The sequence below is a fragment of the Taeniopygia guttata genome, chromosome 3 (assembly GCF_048771995.1).
Source record: "Taeniopygia guttata chromosome 3, bTaeGut7.mat, whole genome shotgun sequence".
NCBI classification, from domain to species: domain Eukaryota; kingdom Metazoa; phylum Chordata; class Aves; order Passeriformes; family Estrildidae; genus Taeniopygia; species Taeniopygia guttata.
Genome location: NC_133027.1, coordinates 102714674 through 102726821, shown reverse-complemented (window position 1 = coordinate 102726821; position 12148 = coordinate 102714674). Strand labels below are relative to the sequence as shown.

Below are 12148 nucleotides of genomic sequence, written 5' to 3'. Positions count from 1 at the left end.
ACCTGCCAACTTATGAAATATTTATCAACACCAATACACAGGTATCAGCAGTAGAATTTTTTCAGTCTCATTCAGTTGCTTCAAAACATTTGAAATATGAGGTGTGTGAAATTCAGTATTTTCTGACATACCTGACCAAGTGCTGCATATTGAAGTGAGCACTGCACCCAAGTTCTCTCTGTAAAAAAAATACAGTAAAAATGTACAATGTGTCTATTCTGTCCATATAACAGATTTTTTTAAATTTATTTTTGCATAGCCTCAAGGGATGTTTTCTGTTGGATAGAGTTCCAGTAGTTGCAGCTGTGTTGGGGTACATCAGACCCAGTAGAACCCCATGGAATATTACTTAGCCTTGTCCTTTCCCTGGCTGCCACATAGACATTCCTTATGGTGACCCTTTAGAGCAGAGTACCTGGGGATGCCTGCTTGGGACACCCAGTGCCATTTCTAGCTCCTCATGAACTGAGGTTTTTCTATTTCCTTTGGGCACAAGGATCTTTGGGTGCCTTTTAATCTGCCTCTCAAAACTGGCAGGAGCAGCAGACCAAGAGGGTGGGACACACATCAAGAGAAGTAAATTGAGTTCAGGCTCCTTTGCGTGACGTCGTGGAGCCATCTGTACGATAAAAGCATAAAAATAATCTGTACCAATAAGAGCATTAAAATGGGCAATAATCTAAAAGTACAGTTCTATTTCAGAAAGTGGTAATCTAAAATTGTCAATTTTTCAATCCAGCAGGTCTATTCCAATGAGCATTGAAATATAACTTGCTAAATCTAATGCCAAAAAGTACTGATTTACAGTATTGCAGGACTATCTGATTTTTTCCCCTACTTTATCATCTGTGAAACAGTCTATTAAGTTTCTGTTGTTTGTAACCATTTGAAATTCTTTCACTTAGAAATTTTCAAGTTATATGCATAACCATTTCCCTGTGCAGTTCTTGCTTTTGATATTGATCCATTTATGATAGACAAATCATTTCCTTCAAGGAAATCAAAGAGAGAGCATTGTTAATACTGAAATAAAAATAAATAGGGTTTTTTAAAATTGAGCTTTTTCTGAATTTTTAAAATCTCATTATCAATGCAATCAGGTGAGTATTAGGAGTAATTTGAATATTAAATGTATCCTTCCAGTGCAACCAAATCAAGTATACATTTTCTGTAAATATTCAAGTTCTTCTTGTAAAAACAGCCTAATTCTCTTTATCTCTGGTCAGAATTTGGTAGAATCAGTTTCTCCCAAATGATGTAGTTTAATTCCATCTAAATTTTTTAAATAAAATTTCTTTTAGTGAATTCCACAAGGGAAATTAGGATAAGAGAATGCTTGAAAGAAGTATTTTCCCTTAGACAGTTAAAATGTGATTTCACATATTTTAATTAGCATTCCCATTTTTCATATCCAATTTCTCGAGCTCCTCTTCTGTGATTGTTTCCTTTCCCCAAGTATTTCTAATCCTTGACTCTTTTTAATTTTAATTAAGAATTAACCAAATTCTAAGCTATTAAATCCTTCTTAAACCTTTATTATTTTTTGGCTTTGGTAGGTTTCTTGCTGACAAACAGCATTTTTTTTTTTAATTGCAGGGATCTGTTTAATTTGAAAAACAGGTTTTACACAAAAATAAAACTGTTTTCTCGGATATTGGGGTGGAGATTTTTATGCAATGTATGATTAAAAGGCTTGGTTTTGAGACTGAAGCTAAAAGAGCACCATTTCTGGGGACTTCTCAAAATGGAAAAAATTAGTGTTTCACTGGTAAGGTTTGTAAAGAGAAAAGGGAGAAATGGGCATGAGCCCAGAGGAAAAAGGCCAGAAGACTTTGTTATAATGTCAGAATATTTTAAATGCAGAGACTAAATGAGCTTGTCAGTCAGGACTTGCATGTCCAATTCTAAAATATGGTTATAATTGTTTGCATTTTCCACTTTGCTTTTTCTCTCCATACTGAGTGTTCAGAAATACCTGCTTTCCCTCCCCTGGAAATTAAGGCCTTTTGTGCCATATTCTCAGAATTGGCACTGAGGCTTTGCTCCAGTGTTTACAAAACAAAGCTGGGTATGGAATGAATGGGAAATGGAAATTAACTTACTCTGTGTAGCAATTTTTGTATCAGTGACTTGAAAAGTTTGGCATAGATATTAATGAAAAGAATAGTGCACTCTCTTTTAGATTTCTGGAAATATCTCTGATTTAAAAGAAGGCTGCTTTTTATATTCTTTTTTTCTTTTTTTTTTCTCTCTCTTTTTACTCCCCACCCCCTGGTTGTATTAGATCTTGTCCAGATACTTAATAGAAATTACTTGTGTGTTCCCAGGTAACAAATTACATCTGTCTCTGAAAATGAGGCAATGTAATCATGACAAATTCATGAAATAAAGGGAAAATGTATTGCTGCAGTCTTGGGGAACATGAGTCAATATACTTTATGTAATTATTTAATAAAACATATTTTATAGTGCATTGAAGCAGCCCAAGATACTGAGGCAGTTGTATTTATTCAGGAATAAACAAACTTCCAGTAAAAGCTGGTGACCAGAAGTATGCAATTATGCATTTCCAGAAATACTCATTAAACCAGTCTGCTTAAATTTTAATCAGACTTCTATGTATGAAACAGTTTTGGTAAGAGGAAGTAGAAAAAAAAAAATTATTTTTATGGTAGGCTATTCAGATCTTCTCATGCTCCAAATGGGTTTGAATTTTTTATTTTGCTTCTTGTGCAAATCTGTATAAAAGTTAACAATACCAAGTCCTGCATGCTGGCTTAATTCTGTTTCATGGGAGCCATAATTTTTTCAGCACAGAAATACTGCATTGATATCAAAGCTGTCATAAAAAGGATATAATTTGGGGATTAGTGAGATATTTGAAATATTAAACTTTGTGTCATTCATATGATAAATGTCAGAGGACTGATTATCAGTGCATGAATTTGTATGAATTATCAGTCACAGGAAATGTGTTGTAGGAAACAGAAAATCTGCAGATTGCCAGGTACTGCCAGTATCTTTTGGCCTTTAACTTTCTGACACTACATCTGACATGTTGCATAAGAATTCACATATGGATATGCAATAAGCAGCCTGTCGTTTGAAGTTTTTACAAAGGTATTTGTAAACCTATTCAAATAATCTGAAAGGGGAGTTCAGAGAGCAACCCACAAAATGGTAGTGGATGAAGGCAGGAGTGCGTATATTCATCTCTGGAAAGGGTCACTAAGCTTTTTGTGCCTCCCGGTTTCTCTGTTATCTGGTGACTATCTGTTTTTTACGGGTCACCTTGTTTCTTTGGAAGCTACAAATATCATTGCTTTCACATGAAACCCTTATGGCCATTGCTCTTTGTCCTTCCAGGGCATCAGCAGCCTCTTCAGCTCCCTCAAAGTGGTCCGGCTGCTGCGGCTGGGTCGCGTGGCTCGGAAGCTGGACCACTACATCGAGTACGGGGCGGCGGTGCTGGTGCTGCTGGTGTGCGTGTTCGGGCTGGCGGCGCACTGGCTGGCCTGCATCTGGTACAGCATCGGCGACTACGAGGTCATCGACGAGGACACCAACACCATCCGCACCAAGAGCTGGCTCTACCAGCTGGGAGAGTCCATAGGGACCCCCTACCGCTTCAACACCTCCGGCTTCGGGAAGTGGGAAGGCGGGCCAAGCAAAGATTCCGTCTACATCTCCTCGCTGTATTTTACAATGACCAGCCTCACCAGTGTGGGGTTTGGGAACATCGCTCCCACGACAGACGGCGAGAAGATCTTCGCTGTGGCTATGATGATGATTGGCTGTAAGTATTAGAGATTCTGTCTTTCTCGTACACAACACCAAATAGCTGCGTGTCATTGTCCTAGTTTGAAAAGCAAAACCAGAAGTCAGAAGTACAATTTATTAGGAAAAAGGAAACAAAGAACCAAATATATACAGTAACACAAAAGAAGAACCACTGACAGAGTTAGAGATACAACCCAACACTTGCTGGCTAGGGCGGTGGTAGCAGATATGGTTCTGTCCAAGCAGTGGTCCTGTAGACTGATGTAGTTTCCCTCTGGAGCTCCAGTGTAAAGAAGGTCTCAGCGGTTCTCTTGGAAGAGGGGATCTACTTGCTGTCTGCACAACCCCACTTATATCCTTGGTGGCATCGTTTGGCTCCTCCCTCTGGGCGGAGCATCTCACAATAGAATGCTGTGATCTTATCAGTCATGTGGCTAAAAGAATAGGTCCTCCTGGAGGGACTGATCTCTAAGGAAAGAAAGGGATTGCAGCTCAAGGTGATAATGGAATGCACACCAATATTATAACCTAGGACAGTCATGAATGCTGAATTCATAAGGACATCTGAAATCCTTTTAAATGTGATGCAGCTAAAAATATTGTTGGTGGCAGTATTACACAATTCCTTACTGGTTAGGTTTAAATCACAAATAGGAGTATTGTGACTAGCAAAAATTCAGTTGTTTTGGAAAAAAATATCCTGTCCATAGCCTCTCAATGTGCTCTTGTAAGTAAACCGTAAAATGCTTAAAGCCTGAACTGTTAAGAATTAATTCACCTTTTTGCGTCCATTTTAGTATGTGGCAAACTTTTTCCATGTCTGAGAGCTGTACACATTTGATAAGTGGGTTAGAGTATGGGAGGAGGTCTGGGAACATCATCTTCTAAGGGAGAGAGAACTGGGACTCTTTAGGAGCCACAAACTCTGCCATGGGCCGAGCACACAGACACATCCTGAAGCAAGGGGGGTGAGGCTGTGCTTGGGCACCTCTGGCTCAGACATCCTTGTTAGAATGGGTACATATTGCCAAGATGTCCAGCTTTTGGCCATGTTGTCATTTCAATGCAGGATCTGCATTCAAAGTGCCTTGAGAGCTACTTAGAGTTAAGAACCATATGGTGGCCACTGTTAAACTAGGTCATGGTTTTTTAGATAAGGTTGGAGCTTGAGCCAAAATAAGGGGAAAAAAATCTGTTTTGTCCATGGGAAAACTTGTCATTGTATGGAGAAAGATAGAAGCTTCTGTATGGTAACATTGCATCCAGAGCAGGAGAAAGTCAATCCTTGCTAAGCAGAAAATGAAAACCAAATACATAAGGAAACTCAATTAGCAGCACAGTTCCTGTTGTAGAAATGTGAACCTTTGATTCTGACATGTCCTTTTACAGCAACACTGATGTCACACACTGAGATTACGTGTGCAGTGTTAAGTCTGATAAATGTTAGTGAAAAAAACTACCAAGACAAGCAATGTTGATCACACAGGGATTGGGATATTTTAGCTATAAAAATTGTTCATTTTGTTTTTCTAGCTTTTTCCTCTGCCAAGAGTCCCATCATCCTAATAAGACACCCTGTAGGAGAAGGGAAGTTTTTGTAAAACTGGATAAAATGTTGCAGTTTTCTCATGAGAAGGTGCATTAAACAATGTAGTGGTGTAGCACAAAAGAGGCTTCTAAGCATATTTCCTGACGAAGGTGCCAGTTTGATAGGAAATATCCTGATCTTTGGCTTATTGTTATGACCACAATACTAGCTAGAACAAGAACAGCTAGTATTGATCAGTATTATTATATAGTGCTATGAATAATGATTAAACATAGCCTTCAAAAAGTCATGAATGTACATGTGGTTCTTTTGGACTTGTACCTATTCCAAGCTCTTCGTATGACAATGTGACAGAAAGAAACTGAATTTATGCATAAATAATGTTGATTTAGATGAGCAGAAATAAAATGCTAACCTTTCTTTTTGTGTGTTTTATCCTCTGCTCATTTGAATTGCAGTAAGTGCTGTATCAGAGGACTAGTGGCTTAAACAATACTGTGGCCAGATAACCTTACAGTCACTATTTCATTAGTAAGATCACCTTTGAAATTTTTACCTTATTTTTATTTCTCAAAGAAACTGACTTTTCTGGAAATGGTGATGGAGAAGGTGAACATGTGTGAAAATGCCTTCAAGCCCCACTTTTTTTGCATGGGCTGGATGTGAGGCTGCCCTGCAGAAAGTCAGGGTGCAGTGCATGGCAGGGACTTGCCCTCCCACTGAAGGGTGCCAAAGAAGCTACAGCTCTGTGGGTCCTGAATCCATTCAGAGTCACAACACTGCCTTTGCACCCTCTCTCTGATTATTGGTATTGATGATCTTGGCTTCAGTTTGCTCCGTGAACTGTGCCTCCGTGGTTTGGTCGGGGCACTCAAGAGCTGCTTCCCTGGAGTGCAGATGTTGGCATCAAGTAGAGGAAAAGGAAGAGTTTACTTTTAGAAGTGTGAGTTCTTCCTGCTCAGAATTATTTTTAATCCAATGGATTTGACTGTGCAAAGTTCTTGTACCTCTGGGAAAGGCTGGTCATGGTGTGTACATTGCCAGCTGGTGTGGTGGCTTTGCAAGGCTTTCAAGTCCTTGTTTCTAGCAACTTGGTTTCTAGTTTTGTTTTGGTTTAGTGGATCTGTATCTTGAATAGTTTCTGAAGAAGAAAGGTGTGAATAGCAGTGATACTTTTTTCTTTGATCTTGGATTGTTGTCTGTTGAGCCTCTGTTTCTGAAGAGGACTTGCTGTGTAAACAAGTGTTTTTAAAACATGTATTGCTGTCGTTTCCACTGGCAGATTGACTGAAAGGTTTGTGCTACAGTCAGCACAGGCCTGTGGTGACATCCAAATGGGGTGAGCCAGAAAGGCTCAGAATATTAGAGGTATTTGAAAGCATAAGCAGTTCATAACTAGTGTCGTTCCATGTGTCTTTAGCATGCTTGTGCCCAGAGAGATGGAGTTAACACTGTAATTCCATCTTTCATAAGACAAAATGTGGTTTCCCTCCTGCTCAGGGCAGCAGGATATGTCCCCTTCTTCTCACTGCTTACTCCCTCTGTAAAGATGATCCTGTGGCAGAATTTCATTTGTGTTGCATTAACTCTGTAGACACATTGACCACCAGTAATAGTACTTTGCTGTGATATCAGATAGCTGTTTAAAAAAGTAGGTAGGACTACCTCCATTTCCTCTTTTATTCAAGCTTTCATTATGGTAAATAATAAATCCAGGTAAGTTTTAATTAAAAATTTAGAAATGCTTTAATGAAGCTGTCCTGGACCAGTGGGAATTTTGGCTGAGTTGAGTGCAAATGTTGACCCAGTAAAAAATTTAATGTATGTTGCTTGTAGGGGGAGTAGGTACATCATATTAACTGTGCACAGACACTGGGAAGGCATGGTTGAGGTGAATAAGCTGTGTGTGGGTATTGAGCCTGTGGGGATGACTTTATTGGTTGTGTTTACACTTGGGACAAAGCTTAAGAAAGCCTAGCTTTGTCTCAGCAGCCCTGGTCTCTGCTTCAGGGCCTCCTTCTGCAAGGAGGTGTTGTGCTCTCAAATGCAATGATGCACATGCTGTCCTCTGGCCTCATTGTGGCTGCAGTTTTCAGAGAGAAGGTGTTTTGTTGTTGGTTATTTTGATATGGGAAGGTGAAGCCCCTAATTAGATTTGTGGGGGTCTGTGGCATACTCATAACCCCAGGGAAGTTTTGTCACTGTGTCAGCTCCACTGGAGGGGATCGGTGAAAATTGCTCTTGATTCTTGACTCAAATAGTGCACATCTGTTTGGGAAGATCAAGTTATTTTAAAATAGAGGTGAAGTACCCAGTGGCTGCTTTTAACAATTTCTGTTCTGTGGAAGCTTTTTTTTCTTATTACTGTGTAGCAGCTTTTCCTGAACACATGGTGAATTGTAGTTTTGCAAAGCAAAATATCTTCACATCTGTGAACTGACCTGCATGGTTTTGCCTCACTTTCTTTATTGAGTGTATGTGTGTGTATATATAGAGAGAAGGATGAGTTACTAGGGGAAGTAAAATCAATTAATTCCTCAGCTTCATTTTAAATGAAAAACATATTTGCTTATCCCTTTCCACAGATGGCCACTAAATTGCTAATTAATAGGGAAGATGTCTACAGACAGATCTTTCAGTGAGGCTGGCATTACATAAAACCAGGCTTAAAACCACTGTCTGGGTCTGCAGAAAGACATATATTTTCCATTTTTAATACTTGAGAAAAAAAAAGCTGCTTCAATTTTTGGTTTCTTCCCTATGGAGACATATGCCTTGCAATTACAGTCTTTATATATTTTTCTCAGAGATTATTTCAGGTTGGTTTGGGCATTGTTTATTTTTCCTAAGCACTAGCAAAAATCAGAGGATTTTAATTTGCAGTTTTTGTATCTGGGCACTGTGTCAGCAATCCCCTTGCTATGCAGGTGGAGTAGGGATGATCAGTTCTAAAAATACTTGGCATTCTTGACTTTTGACATAAAGTAATACTGATGGATGCTTGCCTATTGGGATTTTGAGCAATGGAGCAAAATCCATCATTTTGGGAGATTTTTGTTGATGTTTTCAGTTGCATTGAAAGATCCCAAGTTTTTGGTGCTTGTTTATGCTAGTTTTTCTTCTGTTAGGTAGGAACTTACTGGAACTACAGGGCTGGACTCATCCAAAATATGAAGGAAAATGCACATGTCTGAATGCTAAATGAAATAATAAATTCCCCTGTGAAACACTATACTTAGACCAGATAGTGAGAGGGATCATGGAAAAAGACAAAAGTAGGAGTTAAAAGGTCAGATTAATGAACCTTGCATGCTTGCATACTGTGATGAATTGTCAGCCACTGAGTTCATTAATCAAAACAGTCCAGAAACCCAAGACACTCCTCTTCTGCACGATGTGGTGTGCGACACAAGCATCATGCAGTCCTGCAGCACTTCAGCTGCTGTCTCTGATTGAGGTAGACACAGATCCCAGGGGAATGGAGTAGCTGTCTCAGCTTTGATCAGCCTTGTCTGTGCATAGTTTCTTGCTCACTAGGCAAAAAACCCACCAAAACCAAACGAAACAAAAGCACTCAATCCAGAAATGACAAAAACATTGGGTAGATGTGAAAACAGAAGCAGTTTTGTTTACAGCACTCCTGCTGGAAGGAGCAGTAGTTTGACCATCCTTGAGAGCTTTAAGAAAATCTTGGTGGCAGGTATCATGATGAACAGGTCGGTGTCACAGCTGCACAGAGCATTGGTGTGCTTTGGTGACCTCCAGCAGGGTAAGAAGTGTTTAGTGGCTCTTTTGAACAAGGAAAGTGAGGAACTGATAAAAAACTAAACTATTGTTATCAAAACACCTGGACAAGTTATAGAGGCATGGCAGCATCATGTTTGATGATCCTCCTAAGGCATGATTTTCCCCTCATAAAGCAGGTCATCAACTGAAAAGCAAATGGATGTGGCCATTTACTAACATATATCTAATGACAAGAGAAATGCATTTACCCCTAGAACCCCTTCTAGGTGGTGGGGGAATGTGTTGGAATCATTTTAGCTGGAAGCTGGTGGCCTGAAACTAATAGCCAGCCATGTGCCAAGTGTTAGTTAGGTTTGCTGAGGGTATCATTAATGGGTGCAGCACAAAGGCCTAAGGTATTTTAAACCCAAAGCAACTTACTCTGTGTTCATGGGTATTGTCAGTGCAGCGTTTTGGGTTTGGGGACATGCTGGGAAAGGAAAAAGAAACCTTATCTTGCAAAAACTGTCTCTTGAATTCCTGGTATTTGTCACATCCCTGGCAAGATGACAAAAATCTCTCACATATCACAGACCCCTTGCAAGCTCCTGAAGCTGCAGATGGCATACTTTCTATAGGGCTGATTGTTTTGCATAAATTTTCATTCTCGTCTATATTAGCCAACAGCAGCACTACACTATTAGTTAATTTAAAGGCCTGGATTTTTTTTTTTAATAAGTATGGCCAATCTTTGCAGTGTTCCTTTACCCCTATACCCTATGTGCTGTGCCTTATTACTTTTTATTTGATGCTAGTCATGGTATTTGAAGAGATGATGTGTTATTGCTGTAATTGTTAAGCAACTATTTGGGATTTCTGAATGTTATTTTGCTTGGATGCTTTCTCCACTAGAACAAACCACCAAAAGTGTTGTGGATATATTTCTGTGCTACAGCAAGTTTCAGCAAAGTGATAGGGCTGGCAGAAAAGTAGGTGAGTTTCCTTGTAGATTAAAGAGGGCTTACCTACTAGGGCAGGATTTAGTCTGGTTATCTCTAAAGGTGAAAATATCTCAAAGGATGTAAAGAATCAGTAAAAACCAAGCAAAAAAACCACAAAAAACCAAAAACAAAACAAAAAAAAACAAAAACAAAAACCAAAAAAACCCCAAACAAACCCAACAAAAAGCCAGCTGTAAAATCAACAACAAAACCTCAAAGTCATTGTGATAAATAGAAATGAAATGGATAGACAAGGTTGTTTTTGACTTTTTGGGTGTATAAACAATCCTTCAGACATCTGAGTCCCGAAGGATGCAATTTCCAGTGGAGCACGTCGGTATTTCTCATTGGTAAGCGTGGGTTGCACCAGGTTGTGGTGGCAGTTCCAGCCCCACTGATGAGCCTGCAGAGTTACATCATTGACATTCAGTGCAGACAGGCCATGGAGGAGAGATGCCATCAGTGCTGACAGGCTTCACAGCACAGCAAAGTCAGAATTTAGTTCTTAAAAGCTGCCTCTTATTTGGATAAGGACATCCAGGACCTGCTTGTTTTTTTCAGGATTGCTTGTACTGAAGCACAAGCCTGTTCCCCAGGACTCTGTATTGGGACCAGTCTTGTTTAATATCCTTCTGAATAATCTGGATGAGGGGGTCAAGTGTACCTTCAGCCAGGTTGCAGAGGACACCAAATTACGTGGCAGTCTTGATTTGCTGGAGGCCAGGAAGGCTCTGTAGAGGGATCTGTACAGACTGGATTGCTGTGCTGAGGCCAGTGGTGAGGTTCAACAAGGTCAAGTGACAGGTCCTGGACTGGGGTCACAACAACCCCGTGCAGCTCTGCTGGCCTGGGGCAGAGTGACTGGAAAGCAGCCCAGTGGAAAAGGATGCAGGGTGCTGGTACAGCAGCTGAGCATGGGCCAGCGTGTGCCTAGGTGGCCAAGGAGGCCAGTGGCATTCTGGCTTGTACCTGAAATAGTGTGGCCAGCAGGACCAGAGCAGTGATTTTTCCCTCTGTACTGGGCACTGGTGAGGCTGCACCTCAAATCCTGTGCTCAGTTCTGGGCTTCTCACTACAAGAAAGACACTGAGCTGCTGAGTGAGTCCAGTGAAGGGCAGCAGAGCTATGGAGGGTTTGGAGCACAAGACTGCTGAGAAGCAGCTGAGGGAGCTGGGAGTGTTCAGCCTGGAGAAAAGGAGACTCAGGAGACCTTATAGACCTGAAAGGAGGCTGTAGCCAGGTGGGGGTTGGTCTCTTCTCCCAGCTAACAAGTGACAGGATGAGAAGAAATCGCCTCAAGTTGCACCAGGGAAGACTTAGATTGGATATTAGTAAAATTTCTTCATGGGAAGCGTGTTCAGGTATGGGAATAGAGTGCCCAGTGGAGTGGTAAAGTCATTATCCTGGAGGTATTTAAAAGACATATAGATATGGCACTTGGGGAATGGTTTAGTGATGGACTTGGCAGTGCTGGGTTCAGGTTGGACTCAATGATCTTAAAGGTCTTTTCCAATTTGAATGATTATCTGGTTCTATGATAAAACACTAGTGTTAAAGCCAGAAAAAAGCCTTTATGTGACAGCTATCTAAATAGTGAATTCCTACAAAAATTGTCTCCAGGCGAAGACGGACTCAAAGTTGTTTTTCAGGTTCGCAACACAAGTGCTAATGCTGTAATAAATCTGTCCTAGCTAATGACCATGGGCATATGAGGAGTGGCCTGTTCCTAAGGTGTTAGCCCCCTCCTCACCCCAACACATTTCAAAGCAAGAGGAAAGAAAATATTTTCTGTCAGTATATTAGTGTAGTAATACTTCGTTTCCTAGCCTGGCTTGGGGAAACTTAAATTAATTCTCTATGAGATGTTATTTCTTTGAATAAAAAAATGAGTAACCAGTATTCCCTTTCTTGTTATTTAAAGTGTATATGGCCAGATTAAAACTAGATTAAATTATTGCTACTAATTTTTTGACAAAATATAATTTGGAAAGAGCAATGGTAAATTGCCTGTATAATTTTGGCTGTAGGGAAAAAGAACACAAATGTTCCAGAGCTACATCATATACCTATGCTTTATGAATTGTCCCTTGAT

At 40.1% G+C, this 12148-nt stretch overlaps 1 protein-coding gene across 2 annotated transcripts in view; it reads left to right on the top strand.

The window, feature by feature from the left end:
* KCNH1 (potassium voltage-gated channel subfamily H member 1) overlaps positions 1–12148 on the top strand; it is a 175762-nt gene that overhangs the window by 46127 nt on the left and 117487 nt on the right. For both annotated transcript variants that reach the window (XR_005980009.2, XM_041715421.2), the window contains exon 7: positions 3367–3796. Coding sequence is in view for 1 of the 2 variants with exons in the window: in XM_041715421.2 (XP_041571355.1) it covers positions 3367–3796 (430 nt within the window). In the remaining variant the exon portion in view is untranslated. The remainder of the gene's footprint in view (positions 1–3366; positions 3797–12148) is intronic.